Source organism: Topomyia yanbarensis, chromosome 2 (genome assembly GCF_030247195.1).
Source record: "Topomyia yanbarensis strain Yona2022 chromosome 2, ASM3024719v1, whole genome shotgun sequence".
Taxonomy (NCBI): Eukaryota; Metazoa; Arthropoda; class Insecta; order Diptera; family Culicidae; genus Topomyia; species Topomyia yanbarensis.
The window spans coordinates 403,863,851-403,890,994 of record NC_080671.1 but is presented as its reverse complement, the minus strand read 5'-3'; the positions used below and the strand labels follow the sequence as shown (position 1 = coordinate 403,890,994).

General features: G+C 41.5%; 1 protein-coding gene across 3 annotated transcripts; it reads right to left on the bottom strand.

Moving 5' to 3' along the window:
* Window positions 1-27,013, bottom strand: LOC131684975 (PAX-interacting protein 1). Of its 3 annotated transcripts, XM_058968285.1 has the most exons (7): window positions 26,422-27,013; window positions 24,995-26,362; window positions 24,301-24,515; window positions 5,453-5,540; window positions 1,495-5,404; window positions 1,201-1,429; window positions 1-1,124 (listed from the first exon to the last, which is right to left on the bottom strand). In XM_058968285.1, exons 1-7 carry the CDS (start codon window positions 26,563-26,565, stop codon window positions 548-550), a joined length of 6,531 nt encoding a protein of 2,176 aa, XP_058824268.1. In that variant the 5' UTR covers window positions 26,566-27,013; the 3' UTR covers window positions 1-547. The 3 variants fall into 3 exon arrangements, with proteins under 3 accessions (XP_058824268.1, XP_058824266.1, XP_058824267.1); XM_058968283.1 differs by having other exon boundaries at window positions 2-1,124; window positions 1,495-5,540; XM_058968284.1 differs by having other exon boundaries at window positions 5-1,121; window positions 1,495-5,540.
* Between the last annotated feature and the right edge of the window lie 131 nt (window positions 27,014-27,144).

The window sequence follows — 27,144 nt, the reverse complement described above, 5'->3', positions numbered from 1 at the left end:
ATTATAACGGTAGTGAAAGAACAGTCACACCGAAAATAACGTTTGCATTCCTTAACATACAATAAGAACTTTCTCAAATAGGTAATACTAAACGATCGTACTAGTTCATTGTGTCCGTATATTTAGTTTTCACATTTGCCTGGCTATGCGGTATCTTTCGTGTTCGTATATACTGGTTTGTTTATTAATATACGTATGGTAGGAATAAAATGCACTCGTGATTTCTACTATATTGTTATTTTACCTTCATTTAGAATTATCTTAACGGCAATGGTTTTCACGTATCGACCATCTTCTCTACTGACTGTGTGTACACACTAATCCAGACTTATACATATTTTTTTTTTCTTTGAAAATATATCTCCATGATATAGTAGCTTTATGGGTTAAATAATCTTCATATAATTTGGATTTTGCAGTATGCTGCTCTGGGATCAACTCCCCTTTTCAATGGTAGTACTGTTTTTATTGGGCTCTTCACTATTCTATAGCATTTCAAACATTTCTCAAACACAATCTATTGCTTGTGATTCCAACTATTTACATCTTACGACACCAGTTCCCATTTGATGATGTGTGGCTCGATTGCTAGCTTCTGCTGCAATATGGACTGCATTACATACTCGGTTGTGCAGATCTGACACGCTCCGTGTTTGCTCTTCTGAATGAATGGCTGAATAAAGATGCGGTCCTCCGGGCAGCTTACGATCACATAACATCCCGGTTTATCTAGGTTCGTTTCTCGGATCTTTTTGACAGAGCGTGGATTTTTTTCTACCACACCACCGCTCAGTTCAATCATTTGTTTTACATCCTTAATGGATGGTTTCACCTGGGGAGTAATAAAGAAAATCTTTCCTTCGAACAGTTTATTCCGGTTGGTCGATTCAAGCACTTTATAGAGTTCACATTTGAAGGTGTCGTCCAGTTCTTTAACATCCAACCGGTAGTTGTCGACCGGTAGGAAATAACCGGCATTGGCACTTTCGGTAATCCACTTGCTGGACAACAGATACCGGATACTGGTCAACGCCGTAATGAGCTTGACAGTTCGAGCAACTCGTGTCATTACCAGATGCGTGGCATCCGCCGGTCCGTTAGCGATACGACCACCAAGTGTCCTACTCGAAAGAGAAATAGGAATTGAAAACCTCTGACTAATCGGTTTATCAAAATCAATTCATGTTAGTGAATACTTACATAACGGCCCTGGTAAGTCCTTCCGTATTATCAATTTGAGAGAACAAAATTTTCGGTATGCTATCGGCATCTGGTTGACGCTGACAGATGATCTCGCTGGGAATCGGTTCCAACGGCGGAAGCGTACGAATCTTCTTCGCCGCAGACACCGGCTGTGGAGGTTCCGACAAGCTACGCTTCACACGTTCGTGTGATTCTGGAGTAAGGTTAATCGGAGCTTTCCAGGCAGCTAAAATAAATGAAAAATTGTTTAGTTAGTAACGATGATTAACACGTTATCTCAGAAAAACTAACTCATCAGATGCATCACCAGATTGTAGTCGATCCGGAACGAGCAGCTCAGATTGAACTGTTGATATTTTGGCCCGTCGCACTGCTGCATCGCGCTGAGATTACCGAGCAGGATGTCGCTTAACCACACCGTGTTGACCGTCGGGATGTTCCACTCTTTGGCATACTTGTACTTCTGGTTGTCGATTCGCTTGCAAACCAGCACCGTGTTCGACTTGCTGAAGTACGGTGTCATTTTTGCTCCAGATTCTTCAATCATCTGTTTGATACGGATACGCTCGTCGCCCTCGAATCCAGTGATAGACATGTTGTGCTTCGGGGCTGGTTTCTGATTACCAAAGATGGATGGTGTTGGAAGATGTAGCGCTTGCCATGGTGGAAGCAGTTGCTTTTTAAGCACTATGTCGTTCAACCAGTAGGAAGTGATGCATCGTTTGGCGTCACGGATGGCCTGCATGACAACGCCATGTCTTTGAGTTCGACAGAGAACGTGGGTTACTTTGGGACTGTAGTATTGTTCAATTTCACCACCGTGCTTTCTGATGATGGTTTTCCAGTCTTCAATATCGTTTTTATGCGTTTCATCGTACTCGATGATGACGAACACGCATCCGAGAAGGAACAATTCCGGCGGAAGCTTAAGGTTAGGATTGTGTCCATAGTATTGGGGTCGTGGGAGAGGAGCACGTCCAGGACTGAATGGAGGGGCACTTTTCATGGTTGAGGGCGATTGCGGAATACCTGGTGTTCCCGGTGGAACCTGCTGAACAATTTGGTTGACTACAGTGCCAACCGGGGCTCCTCCGGCGTTGGTGATATTGCCAAGACTGCGACGTTGTTGCTGTTGTTGAAGTACGATTAATTCCTGAGGAGACCGAGGGGTCATTGTTTGTTGTAAAGCGGCATTATGTTGAGCTGTCATCATACGTAATGTTCCAGCGGCGGAAGGTTCAGCTGCAGAAGCTCCCTCTGGAAGATTGGGAACGACACTGCCATTCGATCCTAGTCGATTGCTGAGCATATTTGCCAGGGCAGTTTTTGTTTGATTCTTCATCTGCTGTGCACCGGGTGTACCATTCGGATCCTGCGGTTGTCCAACAGGGGATCCGACAATGGTTTGCTGAACTATTGTAGCAGTGCCATCGCCAACGACATCCGATGGAAATCCAGCTCCACGCGGAGAAATGACTTGGCCTTGCTGAGATTGACCCTGGGCACCCTTTTGAGCTTGCTCTCGCTGCAGCTGCATTTGAAGCAACCGATGTTGTTGTTGACGCTCAAGCTGAATTCGCTGCTGCTGTTGTTGCTGCTGCTGGGGAGAAGTGTTAGGATCCACTGGAAACTGACCCATTGGAGAACCGGGTGGTGCTACATTTTGTTGTGTGATAGGACTAAGGCCTGGAGCACCGGGACGTACCACTCCTTGGCGAGCATTTTGCTGCTGAATCCATTGCATTTGTTGCTGCTGGTTAAGTCCCGGAGGCATTGGTCCCCGGTAAATTATTTGCTGCTGGCGAACTCCTGGTTGGACCCCCGGATGACCCGGACGAGCTTGAAAAGCAGCAGCCTGCTGCTGCTGCCGTTGCATTAAAACCCGTTGCTTGCCCAGTCGATCAATATACTCTTGCCGACTGGCGGGATCTAATTTTTGTAGAGTGGCGTGAGTTTGTGGATCCAGCTGAATGTACTGTCGTTGTACTTGAGGACGAAGCGTAGATCGAACAAATTGTGGAGGTCCTCCAGGTTGACCTGGTACAACACCGGGCTGCCCAGGAACGGCAGCTCCCGGTGGAACGATTGTTTGCTGGATAATAGTAGCACCAGGGGGGAGTCCTTGAGCTTGTTGTTGGAATTGATGTATTGGAGATTGATTCGGTTGTTGGATGGGACTTTGCGGCGTCCACTGCTGTGATTGGCCAGGTTGTTGACCAGGTATCACTTGTTGGATAATCTCGCCTCCTGGGCCTGTTTGCTGTAAAATTTGACCTTCCATGGATTGAGGTGTTTGCGGGGGACCTTGTCCAGCGATCTGGTGTTGTAGAATCGTAGGGCCTTGCCCCTGTGATGGGCCAGATTGTTGCAACAACTGATGAACGGTGCCACCACTGGTGGAAAGGGTCTGTTGAATGATTTGTTGCTGTGGCTGTCCAGGGGCAGAACTCTGAATAATCATGGGCTGCTGTGCATGTTGCTGTTGTTGAGCAAGCATTTGCTGTTGTATGATTGTTGGTTGCTGACCCGGAACCATTTGGTGCTGCTGCACGACTATTGTTTGCTGTTGTTGAGGTGGGCCGGTTTGCTGTCCAGGCATCAAGCCTGGCCCACCGGAACTCAACACCTGTTGTTGTTGCTGCTGCTGCTGTTGTTGTTGCGACTGTCCTGACATAGCAGATTGTTGATTAATGCTCTGCTGTAACGATCGTTGTTGAATATGAACCACGTTTTGTCCGGCCTGTTGCAAAATTTGACCTTGCTGACCAGGACCAGCTCCACTAACGATTATCTGCTGTGGTTGCTGTTGTTGCTGCTGCTGCTGTTGCTGCTTCTGCTGCTGTAGGTTTTGCATATACTGAATTCGTTGTTGTTGTGTCATAGCTTGCATTTGACCCGGCAAAGGACCTGACGAGGAAGTGATAATTTGCTGCTGATTGGTTCCCTGGTTGATAATGACAATATTTTGCGGTTGTCCTCCTGCTTGATTGCTACCGGGTGGGCCTTGAAGCACTTGCTGTTGAACGATACGCTGCACAATCTGTTGCGGCGGGCCCTGTTGTTGGCCAGGTCCTGCCGGTTTTTGCATTTGTTGCTGATGTTGCATGATCTGCTGCTGCTGCTGTTGTGACTGCGACTGTTGCTGCTGCTGCTGTTGCTGTTGTGGATTTTGCGGTTGACCAACAATCAGCTGTTTTGTGATTGTTTGATAGTTGGTCGAAATGGGTGGATGAATAATTGTTTGCTGGATGATTTTTGGCTGCTGGCCTTGTCCAGCTTGTAGTTGCTGGATACTCTGCTGCTGAATTAATTGACCAGCTGAACCCGGTTGAGACCCTGCTGGGTTACCCAACTGCTGCTGTGAAAGTGTTCTCTGTATCATTAACTGCTGCTGCTGCTGTTGTTGTTGCGGTTGTACCTGCTGCTGAACCTGTTGTGAAAGATGACTAACTGGGATCTGCTGCTGACCGATTTGCTGAATTTGTTGTTGGGGCTGGGGCTGTTGTTGGACACTACCCGGAGGACCCTGGTTGATGGTAACCTGACGAATGATCTTCTGCTGTTGCTGTTGTTGTGTGTTTGGTCCTTCAGTGCCAGCAGTCAAATTGGACATAATCTGTTGGATCTGTTGTTGAGGAGTTTGCAGCTGCTGTTGCTGTGATTGTTGTTGTTGTTGCTGCTGTTGTTGTTGATTCTGAGGCCCTTTGAATACAACCTGAATATTCTGCTTTGGTTGCCCTGGCTGCTGTTGCTGTTGAATGACTTGTTGTATAATTTGATTTTGTTGTCCCTGTTGCATTTGGATTTGATTCTGGTGTATGATTTGTTGCTGCTGAGGATTCTGTTGTTGCTGTTGTTGCAGTATTTGCTGCTGTGGTTGAGTAAGCAGAATCTGTTGCTGCTGTTGTTGTTGTTGCTGCTGCTGCTGCAGTTGCTGTTGTTGCAATTGCTTTTGCTGTTGAAGCAGCTGCTGTTGAGCCATCTTCTGTTGGATTTGATTAACATTGTGTTGCACCTGCTGTTGCAGAGTTGGCTGCTGAATATTCTGCGGAGCCGTTGGTTGATTCGGTTGCTGTAGAACTTGCTGCTGGATTTGTTGAATTTGTTGTTGCTGCTGCATTTGGGGAGTGTTTTGTTGTTGTTGTTGCTGCTGCTGTTGTTGCTGCTGTTGTTGTTGCTGCTGCTGTTGTTGTTGCTGCTGTTGTTGCTGCTGTTGTTGTTGCTGCTGCTGTTGTTGTTGCTGCTGCTGCTGCTGTTGTTGTAACTGAATTTGTTGTTGGTGCATCTGTTGTTGTTGCAACTGCTGCTGCTGAAGTTGTTGTTGTTGCATAGCAGCGCTGGTAATACACAGAAAAATAATTTTAGTGACACATTGCAGTGAAAAAAAGCAAAAATGCTAAAAAAATATATTCCCGAGTTAGTAAAAGAGTACCCATCTCTACAAGGTCTCCTAGTCACCAGTTACAGTAAGGCAAAACCAGGCATGATCATCGGTATTGAGCACGTGTATTTGCTCACCAGACTGAATATTCAAATAGGTTAAAAGAATGATCCATTAGCGACGAGGACCCGAAAAAGCTAGCGTATCCATGGAAGGAATTTCAGAAGTGAAGGAGCAGTAGAACAAATTGTCGACAAAGGTATGAGTCACAGTGACCTGCATGGCTCGACGAAGAAGTTTTTCGCCGTCGAAGGAGCTCTTGATTCTGAACTAAACAGGTTAGAACCGAATCAACGAGCTTACAATATTTTGGAAGCTACGACGGAGATAGTGAATTGAATTTGGGTGGCTATGACGAAAGGACAACATTCAATTCAGTTACAAAATGGGACTGAGCAGACTCCGAGGTTCTTGTTTATGGCACGTTCCCATGTTGATCGATTTGTGCCTTGCCAAATTTGTCTTTTCATCATTTCCCTTCCAAAAGCGGTAAGGTTAGAGATAAGCAAAATAACACGGAACAATTGAAACAGGGTATTCTGCACTCCCGTAAGGATGCTGAACGATCTGCAGGTGCTGCAATAGCAGGAATAAAACATCTGACCCCCGGAGGGAATTAGAAATTTGTATTTAAACAGTAAGCGAATGTAACGAATATAATAAAATATTGTCATTCAAATACCTCTTAAATTATAGGTCTTTTGCGCACTGGGTTAGGAACAAAAGCATATCGTTGAGTTTCAGCTCTCTGCACATAGGTTCATCTATATATGGAGAACCAAAAATCAGGATACGCAATTTCATTCATGCCGGGCAGTTAAATATCAAATGAGATGAAGTTCCGTGACCGAATTCACTCACAAAGATCACATGAATAATACTCAGCACGCTGAATAGTAGCCATGCGATAATTGAGTTTGCAATGCCCAGCCAGTGCCCTGATTATAGCAATTGTTCTTGGAAAACGCAACAAATTCTTTGACGTTTTCGAACTCACATCCGGCGGAAAAGTCTTTGTTTGCAAGCTACGCCAATGGTTGGCATGTTCAGATGCAGCCCAAGAGCGAATCTTGTGCTTTATCCAACTTATCAACAGTGTTAGAACTGGTTCTGGGCCAACAGAGACAATTGCAGCGCCCATTCATTTCCAGTAATACCGATATGGTCGGATACCCATAGAAGGTAGATAGCATTTGAAAGGCTAAGTTCTTCGATTTGAGTTTAACATTCGATTACTAATATCGATCTCGAATCCACCGAACAAGGTGCTTTCAAGGTAGCCTGTCAAAGCAAACATATTTTTTTACCGCGAATTCCCTGTTGAAGTGCCGATCGTACGCCACACAGAATCGCAAAGATTTCTGCTTGGAATATGGTACAGTATCTACCAAGCGAATGAGATTGGTTAAATCTCATTTCACGACAATAGACACCAGCACCGGATCGGCCATCCAACAAAGAACCGTCAGTATAACAAACTACGTATTCTTCAAGTTCAAGCTCCATCCAGCCAGACAGCCATTCGTCGCGAAGAGAAATTCTCATATTGAAAATTCTAAGGTGAGAGTAAGGTCACTGGGAGCAAGTGCATACTCATCCCAAGTGACCATTAGGGGCCACAGTCTTGTGTGGGTAGTTGCACGATCTATTGGGTTACTGTTCCAAAACCTAGTAACTTTAAGACAGAATGCAGAAGAAAGTGCTTCTTGTTTCAGAAACACATACAGTGGTTTTATGTTCAAGAATGCCTCTAGAGCAACAGTAGGTGTTGTCGAGAACGCACCAGTCATCGCCATCGAGACCATGCTCTGAAGACGGTTTAACTTTGATTGAACTGTCATAACTTCTCCCCTCTGCCACCAAAAAAGACACGCGTAAGCCAGTATTGGTCTAACAATTGTGGTGTAGATCCGCTGAATGTACTTGGGTAAGATTTGCCAAAAGCTCGTCTACATTGGTCGAAAGCCATGCAAGCGTCCTTGATCCTGAAATCGATGTGAGATGTTCAATTAAGTTTTGAGTCAAGAATTACCCCAACGCACTTAACTCGGTCTGCGATATTCATTTAAGAGTCAAAGAACTGATATGGACGAAATCCGGTTGTAATCCTTCGTTGCGTAAAAAGCACCATTATTTGGATTAACTGGTAGTCCAACATAAAGACACCATTGCTCAACAGCACATAAGGCTTGTTGTATCATATCACAAAGTGGGTTAATGCAAATACCGGTAATCATTATATGATAATCACGCAAAACTATATGTCGGAAACCCAAGCTCATTAAGTTTCCGCAACAAGCCATCTCCTATTTACGACAATGTTCCATAGAAGTGGTGACAGCACACCACCTTGAGGACATCCGCAGATACTCAGTTTCCTTACTTGTCTAACGATGAGCACAGATGTCGATTGCTAAGCATTGGCACTCCATGACCTCGTACTGCTTCCAAAATGGATTCGAAAGGCACGTTGCCACAAGCACCTTCAATATCGAAAAAAGCTCCTAAATTTGATTGTTTTTGTGAAAAGGCTTTTTCTATTTTGTAGACAACATTGTGTAATAGGGTGGTAGTATACTTCCCTCGCTAATATGCATGATGCATTGCATGCAGCGGGTGTTCGCCCAAACTAACATACCGAATGTAGTGGTCAATTAAACGTTCCATTGATTTGAGAAAGATGGTGGTCAGACAGATCGGTCTAAAGTTCTTTTCCTCCTCATAAGTAACTCGGCGACCTTTGGGAATGATTTTTACAGTTATTTCTCGCCACGCTAGTAGAATGTATCCTATGGCAAGACTACAAGTAAGTGATGAAGTGTTCATATCCTCTTTGTAGTAGAGCTGGAATGATTCCATCTTTTCCCGGAGACTTGTACGGAACAAAACTGTCAATTGCCCATTTGATCGAATCGGTTGTCACAATTCTACGAGCAAATGCCCAAGAATCAGAACTACCTGAAAATAACTCAATGGCAGTCATCAGTGATGACTTCATACAGCCTAAAAAGTGTATGTCAAAAAGACAGTTGAGCACTACATCTTCGTCCGGCGAGTATTCACCATTAGCAGTTCTAATCGAACGGACATGAAAATCTTTCGATTTCGAAAGTAACTTATTTAATCCGCTAATCTCGTTGAGACTTGAGACATTTGTGCAGGGGCTTTTCTGTATACTTTACGAGCCAACTTAAAGGCCTCCGACCCGTCCCTGCGTCTGCGACTTCAAGCTCTTCTACAAAACTTTTTCAGGGTGTCGACTCATTTCTAAAAATGAAATTCCCTGATTTTCCAGGTTTTTCCAGACCTATTTATAAATTTTCCAGAGTGCTCAAACAAATCAAATTAAATTAACATTTTTCAATGTCTATCGTTTGAGCTTACACCATTTTTTTCATTTTTAGTTAGTTTTAAACTTTTTGTATCTTCCATTTCAATTGAACCACTTTTGGTCTTTTAACTGTCATGTAATTTAAATATTTCCAAATCTGAAAAATGGTTACCAAGCTCGAGGGATGACCGACAAGCAAATGAGTGCATGGGGCCGTGTATAGAAGGAGGAGCTAATGTTCTGGAAAAATAAGTGTATTGACATTTTGGGGATGAATTTCCTCATAGTGTTATGTATTTTAGTCTGTGTGGAAATGGTGATGAGTCTGGGATCTTCCGTTAATCTTCCGGCAGTCGCGCTGGTGCACTGAGTGCACGCTGCTCTGAAAAGCTAGCGAATTGTCTTTGGGCAACTGCGGCTGCTCATTCAGTGTCATGCGCGACTTCCGGAGGGTTAAGTAGGCACCGTTTTAACATACTCTATTATATTCCAAACACCCTTGAAGGTGGTCATAACCCATTCTTAGGTCAATTTGCAATGTAAAGTTTGTTCGCGACAAAATATGGAAACCTAAAAACACATAGATCTCTTGATATATTCAACCAAAAATGAAATTTTTTACAAATATTGACGTATGTCTTTTTATCCAAAAATACATAATTCGTTGACATGTTAAATGCGCTTTTAAAAATGGTTCGAAAGAAATGCGAATTAGAAATAATATGTGCGGTCCAAACTAATACTAATACTCATGGCAATCATATAAAACATATAAAAGAAATGCAAAATACAATCTTAAGAAACGACGAAATGGATTCGATAGTGAGACAAACATTCTGCTCGTACACTAATAAAATAATAATAAAATAAAAACGTCAAATGTGTTTGTGTATAATTCGAAGCATCATTAAGGAACGAAGTCATTGAAGGTATTGATTATTTCGAATTATAGTGATAGGCAGCATCTGAGGGCTAAACATTTCTTCGAAAATTGAAACGTGGATATTCTGCCAATTTTTCCTGTGTGGCAACGGATTACAAAACTTGGACGTAGAAGACTTCAACCAAGCTTCATGGCATGTAAGGAAATGAAGTATTAAAGTAATTCTGAACGATAGAGAAGTCTAAGTTTCTCAAGAAATAATTGGTTAAGCAGGTCTTCTGCAACAGTGGGTGAACCAGTAAAAACTTCATACCAACAGGAAGGTATCTCAGAATATGTACTAAGAAGATTGTTTACAGAAACGATTTAACCACTTCTGTGCAGTAATAATCCGCTTTTTATGTTCTGGTTAGATTTGGATTCTTCTTTTTAACCTTCCGGAAGTCATGCTAGTGCACTGAGTGCACGCTGCTCTGAAAATCTAGCGAAATCGTCTGAGCGCACCAGCGGCTGCTCGTTCAGTGGGCCATTTGCACGACTTCCGGAGGGTTAATAATGATTGCGTTGTTGATACAAAATCATCCAGCACTTTTTCACAACTTTAAAATAGAGGCATAATTCAAGAAAATGTCGAATAATCACAAGAAAAAACAGACAGGTCTGCGAACAAATTATAGAAACCGGTTTTTGATAAGTTTGCTTGTGATTTGAGACAAACAGTTTTTTAGTCTCTCATTTGCCTGCCATTTCCCACCAATTCGTCATTTCAGAAATTAAGTACCCTCTAAACTGCCGTTGAGATCGTATTCGTCCCATGTTCTATGAGATTCCCTCTATACATAAGACAATTATGCGTTGAACGGCAGTGAATATTCCATCTAGGAATATAATAAATACAAACAAATAAATAAAGCGATTTTTTATGCAATCTGGCAATAGCAGCACGTTGTGAGATGAGTGAAGCTTCGCAGCAAAAGGGAGGCAAACTTCGGTTAAATACACTATTTGTTGATTTTAAATATTGTCGTATCCGCCCGTCTGTCGGAAGGTGATATTGAAACGGGAGCTTGCGAAAGTCATCTTCATACAGTTCTATTATATACGGAAACCCATATCGAAAACGTTGAATTTTTAAGCGGAGTGGAGTGTACGAGTGTAGTACGCGAGTACCTTTCCAGATTTCAATTAAAATTACAATTTGCTTTCCATAACTAGAACCTGAAACTTGGTGACATCATAGTACATCACTAGGCATAAATTTTAGTGAGATAAAATTGAAGATGTAGTAAATGGGCCTGAGGGGAACGTTTTGGTAGTTTCTATCACATAGCAGACTAACAGTGTAATGGTCATTACTATTACAATTTTAAACTTATTCAAATATTTGTAGATGGTTTGGAATCAAGAAGTCATCTGCTTTTTTAAACCTGCTATAAGGAATCGCATGAGATCTTGTTTCCGGACACCCGGTCCTGGAGGTGTATCCCAGCTATGAAATACTATTTGTAAATTTCAAAGAATCCTAGCAATATGGATGTCAAAATTCTTGGATTTGCCACAGAGATTGTTAACAATCGTCATGGGACTATCTGATAATTTGACCCCGGAGCGGTCTTCACAACTTTATTTAGTTGTTTAATAATTCTGTCTGTCAGATATGAAAGCTGTGCGTTACCTAATGCCGTTATGGACTAGCACTTAACACGAGTGGAATTGAGTTGCGCTTAGAATTAACTCGATGGCTAGTACATGAAAGAACTTGAATAAAACAAGTTTACGCCGTTGAGAGTTAGTTGATTACAAACCCCAAAATATAAGTCATATAAGCAAAAAGTAAGCTGCCGCAAAACAAGAGATCAGCTACAATTCGATATACTGTTATAGGTCATGAAGACTTATTTCAAGAATCGGCATTTTTAAAAGAATTTATTGCTTTATTATTTTGGAAATGAAACTAGATTATCAACAATATGGCCGATTTAATAGGCATAATTACTCTACCACTCTGTATCTCTAACATTATTGACCCATCTTTTTCGTCTACAATTTGTAAACATAAAAAATACCCACGGTTCGGCCAAGCTAATGCATTAAGCCGTGTCAAAGTAAACGGCCTGTGCACACCAAGCGTACTTATATGTATTTACCTTGAGTCAGAAGAATCACAACAAGGCCGTCGATAAATCAATTGGCATCCATATAAAATATTATATATGAGTAATTCCACGTCAGATTCACAACCAAATTTTTCTTTGCAATCTTTAGCCGAAAATTGTTCACACTATGTTTTGTTTTTGTTGAATATGATTATTTTTTTAAATTTACGAGTTTGTAAAATTTTGAATTTCATTGAATTGAACATTTTTCAATCACTGATAACTCAGAAACTATTCAATTTGTATGTATGTAGGTTGGTAGCAGCCATCCTAGCTCGAGTCTTGCTCTGCATGCAGCTCCACTTAACAGTACGCTCAAATTTCGTTAGAATTCTGCATTCAGCATACCACTGTATGAAAAACCAACAGGGGGGTAGCGGACCCGTAGGCAATTACACCTACTCAGTATCCGCTGGAATCAATGAATCTTCTACTCAGAAACTATTCAATTTGGAGAAAAAAAATTATATATTAAATATTAATTTAGTGTAAAATTGGCTTGTTTTCAGTTTATAACTGTAATATCTCGCATTGTATTTTGATATCCACTCCATATTTTTTCACAAAAAAATTAAACATGATTCTTAATATTTAAAATTGGCAACTTTAAAAAAAATCAATTTGTTTATAATAATTGCAGATTTCATAAGCTATATAAAAAAATATTTTTTATGTTTTTTTCCGGTAAGCTCATGCAAAAACTACTTTTTGTAAATAATATTTTTTCCATGTTATCAGTGATTGAAAAATGTTTATAAACATCAAAAGTAAGTGCGTTCAACCGAATATTTGAGCCAATATTTTACAGTCGCATTTAACCCATTATATCCTAGCGTATGAAATTTCATACGCAGAACTATCCATCGTTTAACGCGTATTTACTGCAGAATTTTGGCATCTAACTGTTTTATTATTGCACTAATGGGATCATTGCACCTGATATTTCATTGTGAAACAAGACAACTGCCATTTTTTATAATTTTGTTTGCATTTTTGAACCGTGTATTACTGGGGCAAATGGCGGCTGAAAAGTAAGCAATACATTTAATTGAATTTTATTGTTGGAATTCCTGCTAATAATTCCATTATGTGACAAAACGTTCCTACAGATGTAAAAGAAGTGTTGTCTATCAGAAAATTCGAAGAAATATGTCAAACAACTTAAAATTTGTTGTTTTTATTTAAGCGCACGAAATTTTTTGCACGAGAAATTTTCATTCTCAGAACCATTTTAAGCGGTGATTTTATTTTTCCCATAATCTTTGATACATTTTTTGGTGGAATTGAAGATATCACTGCATTTGGCTCACTTTTTGAAACCCCTGGGTTATAATGGGTTAAAAAAAATATTAACACCAGATCGAAATTTCTCCCTGATTTGAATACAAATTCCCTGAAAATTCCAGGTTTTTCCAGGTCAAATAGAATTCCATGAAATTCCCTGATTTTTCAGGTTTTTTCCAGGAATCGCCACTCTGTTTTTGAGGCGAACAAGTTCGGTATTCCACCAAGGTGTCCCTCTAGAAGCACTCATAGCTCCAATCGGGCAAACCTCTTGGTATGGTACTACTATGAGTGAGTTTGTTTTATCCACGACCTCATCCAACCCACTTGGAGATTCAATCGTCGGAAAATACCCATGAAACCTAGTCGCCAAACCCACTTCGTAGAGGTTCGTAGACGACGGTTCGAGCTACAACCCAGTTTGCCAACTCATGCGTAATTCCGTCAGAGCAGGGAGTTACATCTAACACCTCTCCTCCTCCAGCTCTTGCAAATGTAAAACGGTTGCATAAATTAAGGATGTGCAGATTTGCACTACTTACGTATTCCATTAATTTGGTGCCTCTCAAATTGATATCTGAGCTGCCCCAAATTATGTGGTGGGCACTTGCTTCACCGTCGATTATGAGGGGAAACGCATTTCTGCCACAGTATGATGCAACCCTTTTGAAATTATCAGAAGGGTATGGTTCATTATGCGGCAAATATGCCGAATAATAGAAGTATTTCTTGTTTATGCTATCAACAATCTTGACTGTGACAGCATAAATATCGCGAGTTGTGAGGTCGGATATGACATGCGTCAATGGTACTATTCGCTAGAATACATGCACGAGCCATTTCACATGGATTTGGCATGTCATTTTTGTTGAAAGCTACGAAGACTGGGTTAGGTAGCTTTCCAACATAGAAGATTCCTTTATAGAAATACGGCTCTTGAACCAAAGCTATGGAAGCTTTTCCTAACTGCACAAGGCGGGATAGACTCATAGTTGCTGTACGTTTATGCTGAAGATTAATTTGTGCTACTCTAACCATACTCGATTACAGCACTGTACATTTCATCATCAGCACTTGTTGTACAGTAACTAAAAGATACCAAATACGTTGATTTATAATCGCCTATAGCGAACTCCGAAATGGGTATTAGTGACATGACCATCATTTAAATACTGCGATTTACAAGACACAAACGTCCCCTGTGTCAGAGATTCGCATAACACAGTAAAGGTAAGACCCACGAATTACAAAATGGAGCTAAGCAGGCTCCGAGATTTAGAAAAGCGGCTAACTAAAGATCCAGAGCAACGACGAAGGGTGAACGAGCACATCGGCAGCTACCAGCTCAAACACTAGGTCTCGAAATCATCTCGAGAAACAATGACTAACTTGAATCCTCAGCGAGTATGGCACCTACCTTTGTGAACAGTGATAAACCCTAAGGAATCCAGTAAAATTAGAATGCTTTGTGAAGTCTAGTGGAATCTGCTTCTGAAAGAATCAGACTTACTTGAATCGCTGGTAGATGTCTTACTGCTGTTTAGGCAAGGCAAAATAGTGGTGTGTTCCGCTATAAAGGAAATGTTTTACGATGAAGATAGATGGTCACAATGCTTTCTATAGAGGAACAATCTAGAAGAAGATGTATAAGTCTGCGTGATCCAAATAACTATGTTCGGTGCTACAAGTTCGACGCATGTACGACGCGTTTTGTCAAGAGTTAACGGGAGCGTCTGGTGTAAAGTGCTCAAAACGAAAATTATTTTGCTTTACGATGTTGAAGGCAAGGCAACAAAAGATCTTTTGTGTAATGTTAGGATTGCTTTAGTAGACGTCCAACCATGTCCAAGTCGAGGAGCGCTGCGACGAACACGATAACTCTCGATAAAATGGTCTGATTTTGGAAATTTAATAAGTTTTGTAAAGCTTAGACTTGTAGTTAGTCGATGAGCCGCAAAAAATAGAAATAAGTTCGGGTTTCGGAAAATGGCTTCATGAAAACCGAAAAATCTCATATTTTCCTGTAAAATTCGCTCATTTTTTTCAAAATAATAGGGAGAAAAAATTTTATGCAGTTTTCTGTAGTTCATCGACACACATGTTGGGCATCCTCATAAAAAAATCAAGTCTTCGTTGATTAATTTTTGAGTTATCGTGTTCGCCAATTTGAAAAAAATTGAATAAGCTGATTCGAGAAAAACGCTATTAAAGGGTGTCCCACATCAAATTGCATCACGGAAACGCTGTACAAAATGACCCATTGGGAATTATATCTTGAAAATTTGGGTAGAAGTACTTCAGAGTGTATTGTTTACACTGTATTTTTATCGCTGTCAGCTTTTCGAAAATTCTTGCCGATAGATTGAAGTCTGTGTGCAAATACGCGCGTCGAATGATTCGCTCTAATAGCCGCCGTTACCATCAGTTGCTCACTGGAGTAGATGAATACATCTACGTACCTTATCGAGAAAACATTGCGGATGATGCCATGCAGGGACCTCATTCGACCCAACATGTCGTTGTTATCAATGCTCACCATTGCAGCTAGATCCGGAGAGTCAGTGGCCCACGGAACAGTCGGATGATATTGATGCAAAGAACGAGGAAATTCATACGATTGCCGTACATCGAACAGTATCAGAAGTAGTGAATGTGGAAAGTTTGTCCGGTTCTTGCGCGCAACGGTTGAACTTTCATAAACTTTTTTTTCATGTCTCCAGTATTTCAAAAAGTGCTCTCTGCTTTTTAAAGCACGCTTGATTACATGACACTACACGATACTGGCTTGCCCCCGCTATTCATTACAGCGAAAAAAACAATTGTTTTCTTTGTGGTAATACCACAAACTAATAGACATAACAATATGAGTGAATTCCTTCAAAAATATCGACCCGTCATTTTTACTATAACACTAGCTCCACCTTTTATACACGGTCCCAACCACTAATTTACAAAAGGACCAGGCTCGGGAACAATTTTTCACTAGTGGTCTATCCCCCATATACTTGTGCATATATCATTGACTCCATAAACTCAAAAGCGACTACAGTCCCAACTAAAAATATATTTAAAATGGCCGTTGAAGTGAGCGAAGCATTGTGTTCGTGTGTTATGTCTGTTAGTCTGTGGTAATACTTGGACGGATGACTAATATTTTTTTCGAATCTAAAGATTTATTTGAAACGGCTGAACGCGTTAGCACAACTGAGCCGTGGGTCTTTTAATGTTTTACAATAAGCAAAAATAAAAAAATTAAATGCTAAGAATGTCGGTCTTCCAGATCTTGTTGACGCAGCTTGCTGCTGCGTGTTGAGATCCTTTTCCTTGGCAGTGAAGCCGCTTGGGGGTTCATCAGTCTGCCTTCTCTCGCGTTATCGTTCCCGTCCATGTCATCATCAGTACTGCTTTCTTGCTGTTCACGATCAGAGGTTCTTATTTGTTTCTTGTTCTTACGGGTCGCTGTTGTAAATCCGTCTTCATCGGTATTTTCTTCTTTATTGGCGGTGCTGGCTGTTGGTTTGGGAGCGGTTGTCGAGGTCGTTGTACCTGCATTATTGGTTAATTGGATCGTTGTTTTTGGTTCAACTGAAGGTGTCGGTGGCTGCTTGTCAGAGTTGGCTGTAGTAGATGAGTTCTGACTGGTTGCTTCGGCGCATGTTTTTCCGTAGTGAGCTAGTTGTTTGCTTATAGGTCACACCATCCTTCGATAGTCATGTAAGAAGATATTGGTTTAGTCACTCGCATCCTCACAATACGAACGCCGTTGGGAATGCCGGAGAAAAAATTTATCCAGGTGTCATTCGTAAGATTCTACTTCTCCATATTGCGACATGATTTGTTTGATGTAATCTTTCTTAGTGCGCGGGGCCAAATCATGGCTACGTACGTCCACCATGTCGTTTTCCATATGCACGGGGATCTTGATTCTGGTGTTATTAAACTCGACCTCTTGTTACATATTGTTCTTTTCAATGAAGTTTTCTGCCTGTGCTAAACTTGTAAACGCGATCAAAACACAGTTTTTAACGTGATGTAGCTGAATGTATGTAACTTCAGTGAGATTAAGCTCCATTTTAACTTTAACTAATTGCTCCACTTCCTGAACTGTGGGTCTAACACGAGTTTTATTAAAGTTGATCGAAATCGTGTTATCCCGTAGCACGGGCACTTTTGTTTCATTTGGTAAACTCATTTAACTCGGCAGCCGGGGGTAACAATACAATATTGTTTGTGCACTGATATGATATGGAATGCTTGTGCGATAGGCACCGATCGGCTTGTAGGTAAAATTGACTGGTTCACTTGTGCGGGACGATTTTTAGCTTCTGCTCAGGGCGAGATGTGAAGACAAACTAATAGTTTTTGCTTTTATGTGGAGTCGCTGCTGCAAATATGCAACTCGAAGAATGTTTGTTTTTATTTATTTATTCCATCTTTGGTCCGAGGCACCACACAAACTATTCCTTAAATTAAAATTGTTACAATAGCAATACATGCATTTAATTACACATCATACAATTGTAAACAAAACACACGCTTAAGGTTTAAGTTACCTTTTTTGAGCATGTGTTAGATTTGAACGCTGGGTAGTATGGGTAGGAAAAATTGTGTTCAGCTTTGCCACCGGATTATCCATTTAAACCTTTTCAAAACTCTAAAAGAAGAATATCAGCCGATTTATTAGATCACAACGATTCAAATCATACAAAATAGCTGCTGGAAAAACTATCGGTTTCGCTAAATGGTGCTTTTGAAAAAGTGGCTATGATTTTTTGTCACACTACCACACCGTGCTGCGATACGCAACACAACTGCGCAATGAAAAAACCACAGCCACTTTTTCCAAAGCACCATTTAGCTAAGCCGATGGTTTTTCCAGCAGGTATTTTGCATGAATTGAATCGTGATGATCTAATAAATCGACTGATATTCTTCTTTTAGAGTTTTGAAAAGATTTAAATGAATAATCTGGTGGCAAAACTGAACACAATTTTTCTTACGCACACTACCAAGCCTTGAGGTAACTTGAGCCTTAATTCAACACTGACAGCATTAACCAAGTTGAATCTTCGAATAATAACAATGCTAACAAATCATTAAGGTTCCCAAACGCTGAAGTGCTAATGGAATTCACGAAAACAAATTCCGCGAGGCCAAGTAGATGGAGACAAAGGTCTACGTTTTAGTTTCATTTCGATACCCACCTTAAAAGAGATGATGCTGTATCCTTCCATTCGGGTACCAACTTTTTCACGTTGACAGCATCACTACCTAATGACTCTGCTACCATAGAGGCAATTTCATTTTCGCTCACGGTGTTTTTTTATTCTTGTGAAGAACAGCCAGCAGAGTGATGAGGCAGAATTTCTTCTCATCGAAGAGTGCGCAAATCTCGATACGGTACCAGTGCCTTGAAGTATTCGTGTTGATGACAGATCTGGAGAATTTTCTACTTTCGATGTACTATCGAAACGGACTCGGGAAATCTCGGCGATAGACTTTTGAATGACCACAATCTGTTGTTTCAGTTTGCTTCATGGTCATGTCACGTAGAACACAACTAAACCCAAATTCACGCAAGAGACCACGGCTGTTAATCCCGGATGAACCACCGCACCGCGATAACATTTTCGAAGGTACAAAAGATATTGAACAGGATGACGCTATACCATTGGTCTCAGCTATAAAGGATAAACAGTTTTGGCTGTACTTATCTGGTTTCGATCCTCAGACGACAGTGCATCAAATCGAAAAGCTAATCAGGAACAATTTAAAAACAGGCACAGCTGTGGACGTCGTTAAACTTGTACCTAAAGGCAAAACTCTCTATGAACTCTCGTTTGTATCGTTTAAAGCTGGCATTGACTTGCAGCTAAAAGATTTAGCACTATCCAAATCAACATGGCAAAAGGGAATTGTTTTCCGACCATTTGATTTCCAGCCCTCGTCGAACACACGTAATATTTTTCGCTTCTTGCCAACACCAGCAGACACTAAATCACAATAAGCCACTCTTCACACGTTCCTACTGTAACACAGAAAGTTCTACTGATGCTCAAGAATTACCAGCTGATTTAACCTGCATCCGCACACCTCCGTCTGCACATCAGTTTTCTGCTACCAACAGACGTGGTCCGAATCGTGAAAACAGTTACCGTCCAATCTCGCTTTATTATCAGAACACGCGCGGAATCCGGAGTAAGACAAATAAGTTACTATTAAATGTTTCTCAGTGCGATTATGACGTTATTGCCTTTACTGAAACTTGGCTGAATAACGACGTTTCAAACTCTGTGCTAGCTCTGAACTATATTATTTACCGTTGTGATAGAAATCCCCAAACTAGCCAGCACAGACGAGGAGGGGGGGGGGGGTCCTGATAGCAGTAAAAAACGACCTTCAGAGCTCTGCTATTTGTATTGCTGACTGTCATCAATTGGAGCAGATTATCGTTCGCATCTCATCACCAAACTTTGATATGATAGTGTGCTGTATATATCTGCCGCCCAACAGTGAGCCCCTGTTGTACGACCAACATGCAATATATGTGAAAAAATTAATTGATCTTGCGGGTGATCGTGGTCTGGTTTTAACTGTTGGGGATTATAATCTCCCTCATTTACGCTGGGTGTTGGATGAAAATTTGAACTGTTTGCTACGGTTAAATGCTTCGTCTGAACAGGAAATATCCCTGGTTGAGTCGGTTTTGGCAAACGGAATGTCTCAGATAAATGATCTCGAAAATGTAAATGAGAGACTACTTGACTTAGCGTTCATTAGTGACACTAATTGCGTTGAATTGTGTGAGCCACCGTTACCATTGCTGAAAATCGACCAACATCACCGACCTTTTATCTTATTATTCGAGCTTGACGTTGTGAAGCAAAACGCTCCTGGTATTGTTGTTCATCCACTTGGCTTTGAATTTACCAGCTGTGATTTCGAGAGGCTCAACACATTGTTAGCCGATGTTCATTGGGAGGAATTTCTTGTTGGTTGCAGTATTAATGAAGCTGTGACAAATATGTACGATTAAATGTATGATATATTTCGTGATGTTGTTCCTGTGAAGCGACCTCGTCGTTCGCGTGGTAAAAAGCAGCCTTGGTGGAATAACGAGCTACAGAATCTACGGAACCGTCTTCGCAAGGTTAGGAAACGATACTTTCGCTGGAGAGATGATCAGCACAAAGCTGAGCTGCATGCCATTGAGAGCGAATATAACTCTTTGCTTGCGCATTGCTTTCGTTGCTATATTCATCGCACGGAAGAGAACCTGAAGCAGGACCCCAATTCATTTTGGTCATTTGTAAGAAGCCGTAAGCAGTCGTCCGGAATCCCACAACGTGTTAGTTACAACGCATCTACAGCCGAGTCTCCGCTTGAATCGACAAATCTATTCTCATCCTTATTTCAAAGTGTGCAAAGTAATAACCGACCACCTTTGTCTGAAGCATATTTGAATAGTCTACCGTCGTTCGATTTGAATATGTCGCTATTCAATTTCTCGCCGAGTGATGTGGAGCTGAAGTTGCAGTCTATAGATGGTTCTAAGTGTGCTGGTCCGGATGGCTTACCGCCTATCTTCTTCAAGAGCTGTGCTGAAACGCTGGATGTTCCTGCGAGTATAATTTTCAACAGGTCATTGTCCGAAGGAATTTTCCCGAGTGTCTGGAAGACAGCATCTATTACACGGATCCACAAGGCAGGTAGCATCCACGATGTTGAAAATTATCGAGCTATTTCAATTTTGAGCTGTTTACCGAAATTTTTTGAAAGCCTCGTTCACGATTTGCTGTACCCGAAGGTTCACCATATCATTTCCGAGTGGCAGCATGGATTTGTGAAAAAACGTTCAACGAGTACTAATCTTATGGCGTACGTTTCGTCACTTAATAGCGCGCTTGGAAAGCGTCAGCAGGTTGATTCCGTGTATGTTGATTTTGCAAAAGCGTTCGATAGGGCGCCTCATTTGTTAATCGTGGTCAAATTTGAGCGAATGGGACTTCCTGAGTGATTGACACGGTGGATAATGTCATACCTCACCGAGCGTAGTGCATTTGTGCGCATAGATGAAACGAGATCATCTCCGTTTGTGATAGAGTCGGGTGTGCCTCAGGGAAGTCATTTGGGCCCGCTACTGTTTATTTTATTCGTAAACGATTTATGTTCCGCTATACAGTCTCCTAAGTATATGTTTGCTGATGATCTGAAATTTTTTCCATGTAATTGCGTCGGCAGTCGATTGCTGTGCCATTCAAGCCGATATTGATGTGCTGCTAAATTGGTGTACTCATAACGGCATGGAAGTAAATGTGCAGAAGTGCAATGTGATATCGTTCTGTCGAAACAGGCACGTCATGACATTCGATTATAGAATGGCAGAAAGCAGTATCAACCGAGTTAATACGATAAAGGACCTAGGCATTCTCCTCGATAACAAACTAAATTTCGCGCAGCACATTGCAATGACTACAACTAAGGCCTATGCCGTGCTGGGGTTCATTAAACGAAACACGCAGCAATTCAGCGATATTTTTTGCCTAAAACCGCTCTTTTGTGCACTCGTGCGTAGCATCCTGGAGTACGGCGTGCTTGTGTGGGCGCCTTATCATGCTGTGCAAATCAATCGCGTCGAACGAATTCAGCGTCACTTTGTTCGATACGCTCTGCGACTACTGCCATGGAATGATCCTGTTCGACTACCGCCATATGAACAACGATGGAACCTTCTACGTTTACCGACGCTTGCAAGTCGGAGGATAATGCTGCAACGGCTCTTTGTGTTTGATCTTCTCGGAAACAATGTTGATAGCTTAGAGTTGCTGAGCCAGGTTCGCATCAACGTACCACCTAGACCTACCAGACGAACTGATTTCTTTCGCTTAGAACAATCCGTTCAATGTGGTGCTGTCGTAATTTTAATGATGTAGCTAACCTGTATGATTTTAACATAACCAAGACTACTTTTAAACTTAGAATTAGTAATAATTAAGGAACTGTCCGTACGAATACTTCGAAGACCAGTACCAATAAATAAAATAAATGATCGTTTAAACTGTTTTCATCTGCTTGCGATTCTGTGTGAACAGCAACAGAAGGAGCACGGATGGGGAGAAAAGATTCAGCATCGGATATAACCTGTCTTTTATCACGAAACGCTCTGAATTGCCTAGCATCGCTCATAATATCTGCGCATGGAGTACACATCCAAAAAATATTTCGATGTTTATTGCAGCTTAGTGCCTCAGGAACGGTTAATGCAACGCATTCGGCATGGTACTGATCGAAACAAAAACCTTCGCAAACGATAGTATTCTTCCTGGAGCAAACAAGCCGACACACTTATTACAGCTCATCTTTACAATCTACTAGCAGCAAGCACTGTCTATCGTTTTATTTGTTTCTTCTTGATACAACACTTGTTTGTTTTGTGCGGAATCTTGAAATGTTTCTTGGTTTTCGATGGCGGGGAACAAAAATAACAATTTAGCGACTAATTTCAGATAAACTACAGTCAGCCAGTTAATCAATCGAATTGTAGTGCAATTAATACGACATTTAGAGAGTTCAACTTTACTACAAACAACACTAACACGGCAAATTTTACAATTATCACGAGCGACGTACAAGCACACCCAGCAGAACTTGACAATGATCAATCGTGACAATGTTGGATCACGTACTGAGGTAGATTTCACTATTGCAATTTAAATTAAAGAAAGTTACAAGCAACGTTTTTGGATACTAGATACATGGTAGCTTCGACATAGACATGGTGCTTACAGTACCCTCAAGGTGAAACTCAAAAGGGACCCAAAATTGTTTTTCAAATCCTTCAGCATGAGCCCAGATGTTTGTAAGAAGTTTTTGAACTCATCCGTCCAAAGCTTACCAACGAACGTGTGAGGGCTTTTAGTTCAGGAATTAGTTTGGCAATGGCCCTGAGGTATCTCGCTACTCCATTAGCTTTCCAATTTCTAGATGGCTTTTCCACAGCATGTAATCTGCCCATAATCGCAAGTCAATCCCATATTCTATGGGATTCCCTATATACATGAGACTGACGTGCAATTATAGGCAGTAATATCATTCGTGACACAATGCAAGCTATTTGGGAGATCTTAACACCAACGTATTTGTCGGAACCTACCGTTCAAATGTGACATAAACTCGACGTTGCATATTTCGAAATGTATCAAGTGCCACTTTGTCTCGGGTTGATGAATGGTAAACACCTTCAAATGTAAAAATGTACCATATATTCATATCCAGTGATATAACTACAAAAAAGATTTTTCATTCGTTCTATCTGCTGTATGTGATGCTAACTGTAGATTGCAATCTCAACCCATGCGCTGTTTCAACACAGTAAACTTTTACGTTTTTTTTCTTGTCAAAAATCAAATCTCTCACTGAAACAGCACTGATCAATTCCACTTCAGCACTTGAATTGCTGGGACTCTTGAATTCTGCCAACGAATAAACAGATACAAAAAACAGATCAATGCGCCGTCTTACACTATACTGTTCATCCATTAAGCCCAGAAGCTGTTTTTCCTCTCAAATTACTGTGTAGACAATTTGTTTACCTCCACATTAAAATGTCAAAGCAGCTCAATACCAATGCAGCTTGTTAAGACTATAGAGATATGTGGGTACCTATATACTGTACCACATTTTGGCAAAAAACATTTCTCAATCAAATCAGCCGGAGTCCTGCCTGACTTCCACAACAATGCCGCTTCCCTCTATTTTATTCAAAAACTTAGATATCCTTTTGTTCAAAATGCCATGCGATCGCAAAGACTTGTCAAATAAAAAGGGAAGCCAGGTTAAATAAGACCAATTTGTCCGCAAATTGATCAGCGTGGCATAACGGCAGATCTTCGTTTGATTCCCTCAAAGTTTTTAATAAAGCAAAAATATGGTTCTCGAATTTCGTGACATTCCGAGATTTTTTCGCGCTGTCCTTTAAAGGAAATATATATATTCGACCTACCTTTGTGCTTGGATTTGGTGTTGCTGATGTTGCTGCTGCTGCTGTTGCAAATGCTGAGTTTGGTTAGGCAGCTGCGGTTGTTGTGATGGTTGCTGTTGTGGTTGTTGCATTGTTTGTGGATGTTGTTGTAGCTGCTGAATCATAGGTTGTGGCGGCTGTTGTTGTTGCTGCTGCTGCGGCTGAGTATTTTGACTCTGAGGTTGCTGCATTATAATCTAGGGAAAAAGATGAGATCACCATCTTTAAAAAAAACTCGAAAAATCGATATTCAATAGTGTTATTGAAGCTTGCGCCAAACGCTAAATCCTGACACTAATGAGGTTTTTGTTTGAGGCGAAACTGAGTCAGTTCCTAACCCCAACTGCTGTCAAAATGTATGAACTGACAGCGGTTGGGGTTAGAACCTGACTCAGTTTCAGGTTCAAGCGAAATCGTCATAAGTTAGTGTCGGATTCTGATGAGAAGTCTAAACGCAAATTCCATAGCTAATTTTGTCGTAGGTTGTGCCTTTAATACGCAAATGTGGATTAAAACAAGTTAATCCTTAGCGGAGAAGTACCTAAATTTTTGTCCACTAATGATAGCACAGTACCAAAAACATAGATATTAATTTTGCTCGGTCACGGTCACGATGGGAGTTGACTCAGTACAAATTTAAATAAAAAACATGAAAAAATCATAGTTTTCATCATACCTTCTGGAACTGCTGCTGTATTGACTGTTGTTGCAACTGTTGCTGTTGTTGCAACTGTTGCTGTTGTTGTTGTGGCTGCTGTTGTATTGACTGTTGTTGCAACTGTTGCTGTTGTTGTGGCTGCTGTTGTATTGATTGCTGTTGCAACTGTTGTTGTTGTTGCTGCTGTTGTTGTTGCTGCTGTTGTTGTTGTTGTTGCTGTATTGACTGCTGTTGCAACTGTTGCTGCTGTTGATTGAATTGAATTTGCTGTTGTTGATGTAGTTGCTGATTCTGGAGCTGAAGCTGTTGCTGGTGTTGCAAGCTCTGACCGGTTGGGCCAGCGGGTCGAGTTAGATTTTGTTGTTGTTGAACTTGCTGCAACTGATCTTGAAAATGTTGCTGTTGCTGCTGTGCCGGTGGTCCTGGTGGTCGGGCAAATCGAGCGCCGGCAATCTGTTGCTGCCCTTGTATGTTTTGTATGACCTGCTGTGGTGGTGGTGGCGGTTGTTGATGTTGCTGCTGTACTGGTGGTTGTTGATGTTGCTGCTGTACTGGTGGTTGTTGATGTTGCTGCTGTGGCGCTTGTGGTTGATGTTGCTGCTGTTGCGCCGGTGGTTGATGTTGCTGTTGTGGTGCTGGTTGAGGATGTTGTTGCTGATGCGATTGAATTTGAATCGTCTGAACTGGTGCTGTACTTTTTTGTGCTTCTTGAGCTGTCTGGGGCTGTACTTGCGCACCAACTACGTCTTCTTCCTTCTTACCGTTTCCACTAGTCGGTACCTCTGTTTTGGCTATATTCTCTTCGAAATCAAATCCTATTATGCTGGCCAGAGGCTTCTCCGGTTCCAATTTTTGTATCGGAGTAGACGGTCGCTGCGTAGCTTGTTTGAAAAGCCTTGGTGTTATCACCAGCCGCGGATGATAGACTTCGCAGCCTAAAAGATTACCGCTTTTTACACACTCAATAACCCAGTCAGGCGTCACTGGTGTTACTCCGCCGGATCCAACTGCTTTCGTGTAAATTGATCCTTTCGCAGTACCGCAAATTAAATGTGTAGTCTGACGATCAAACTGATTTCGGAATGATCCTCCGTGAAAGGTAACTATTCCGTATAGCTTCTTTAAATCCCGGTTATCTAGCTGTGTAGCAGCAAATGTGAGATTGCTAAAGAGAGCGGTCTTTAGAGGGAAGTATGCTTTAGTTGAGGCAGGTCTGCCGAGGCGAACCGACGCAATGACCCACGCTTCAGAGACGGAAGGAACGTCGTAAAGATCTGCAGCTTGGCTTATTTCGTTTTCGTCGTAATTGGTTCCGCATACGACGTGAGTTATAAAGTCCATAAACTTAGAGATAGATGCTCCGCCATCTTCGAGCAGTTTGGCGACCTGTGTGAAAAAAGAACATGTAAACAGAACCTTCCCAGATATCCAAAAAACTAGCTTACCTTAACATCTAGCGTACCAGTGATAAAACACTTGACTGTCTTGAACAGATCGTCTCGAATCTTTAGGTTTTCCAGGGCACCGGTGACGACGGAGGAAGCACCGGCCACTGAATCGTTTACCCGGCTCTCATCGCTCAAACTCATCGTTACGGTCAACTCCAGCACAATCGGTCAACAAAGACGGAAAAGAGATTTTCATGGAAAACAATCCACAGCGACGATCATCGGTAAACACTTTCATCTCATACAATACCAGCACAACCAGTCACGAAAGCGACGAATGTGGACACAACAAAAAAAAAATACGCAAGCGTTTCTACAACACTCGGAAAAAACACCAACACTGCCGCCTCCCGGAGGAGCAGCACAAGAAGAAGAGTTTCAGGCTACTAATTTTCTCATCTTTTTCAAACACTGTTTAATTGGAAGAACACTCCGGCAACCGACGAACTTTAGCAAATTTCTATCCAGCAACACCGGCCGCACCGACTAATGGCAATTTTAGCAAGATATTTTCACTTTTAATACGGTTTTTCGCCTTAAATGCATAAAGTGAAAAATGCTGATCCGAAAACTTCTTGACGCACTCCGATTTTCAGCATACGGTTATGGGGTAGTATGTGTGTAGGATGCGAATGCAAAAATTTTGACATTGGTAACGGACAGGGTGACCCATTCGCATGTATACACTTCGTACGGAGTGGGATTCTGAGATGCCGTCAC

Bases quoted from the DNA above. Each gene is read 5' to 3' on its own strand.
- LOC131684975 (XM_058968283.1), bottom strand. From the start codon at position 26,565: ATGAGTTTGAGCGATGAGAGCCGGGTAAACGATTCAGTGGCCGGTGCT. The intron at 24,516-24,994 runs GTATGATGAAAA...CTTTTTCCCTAG, and splicing joins TACAGCAGCAGTTCCAGAAG to ATTATAATGCAGCAACCTCA. The intron at 1,430-1,494 runs GTTAGTTTTTCT...CATTTATTTTAG, and splicing joins TCTGGTGATGCATCTGATGA to CTGCCTGGAAAGCTCCGATT.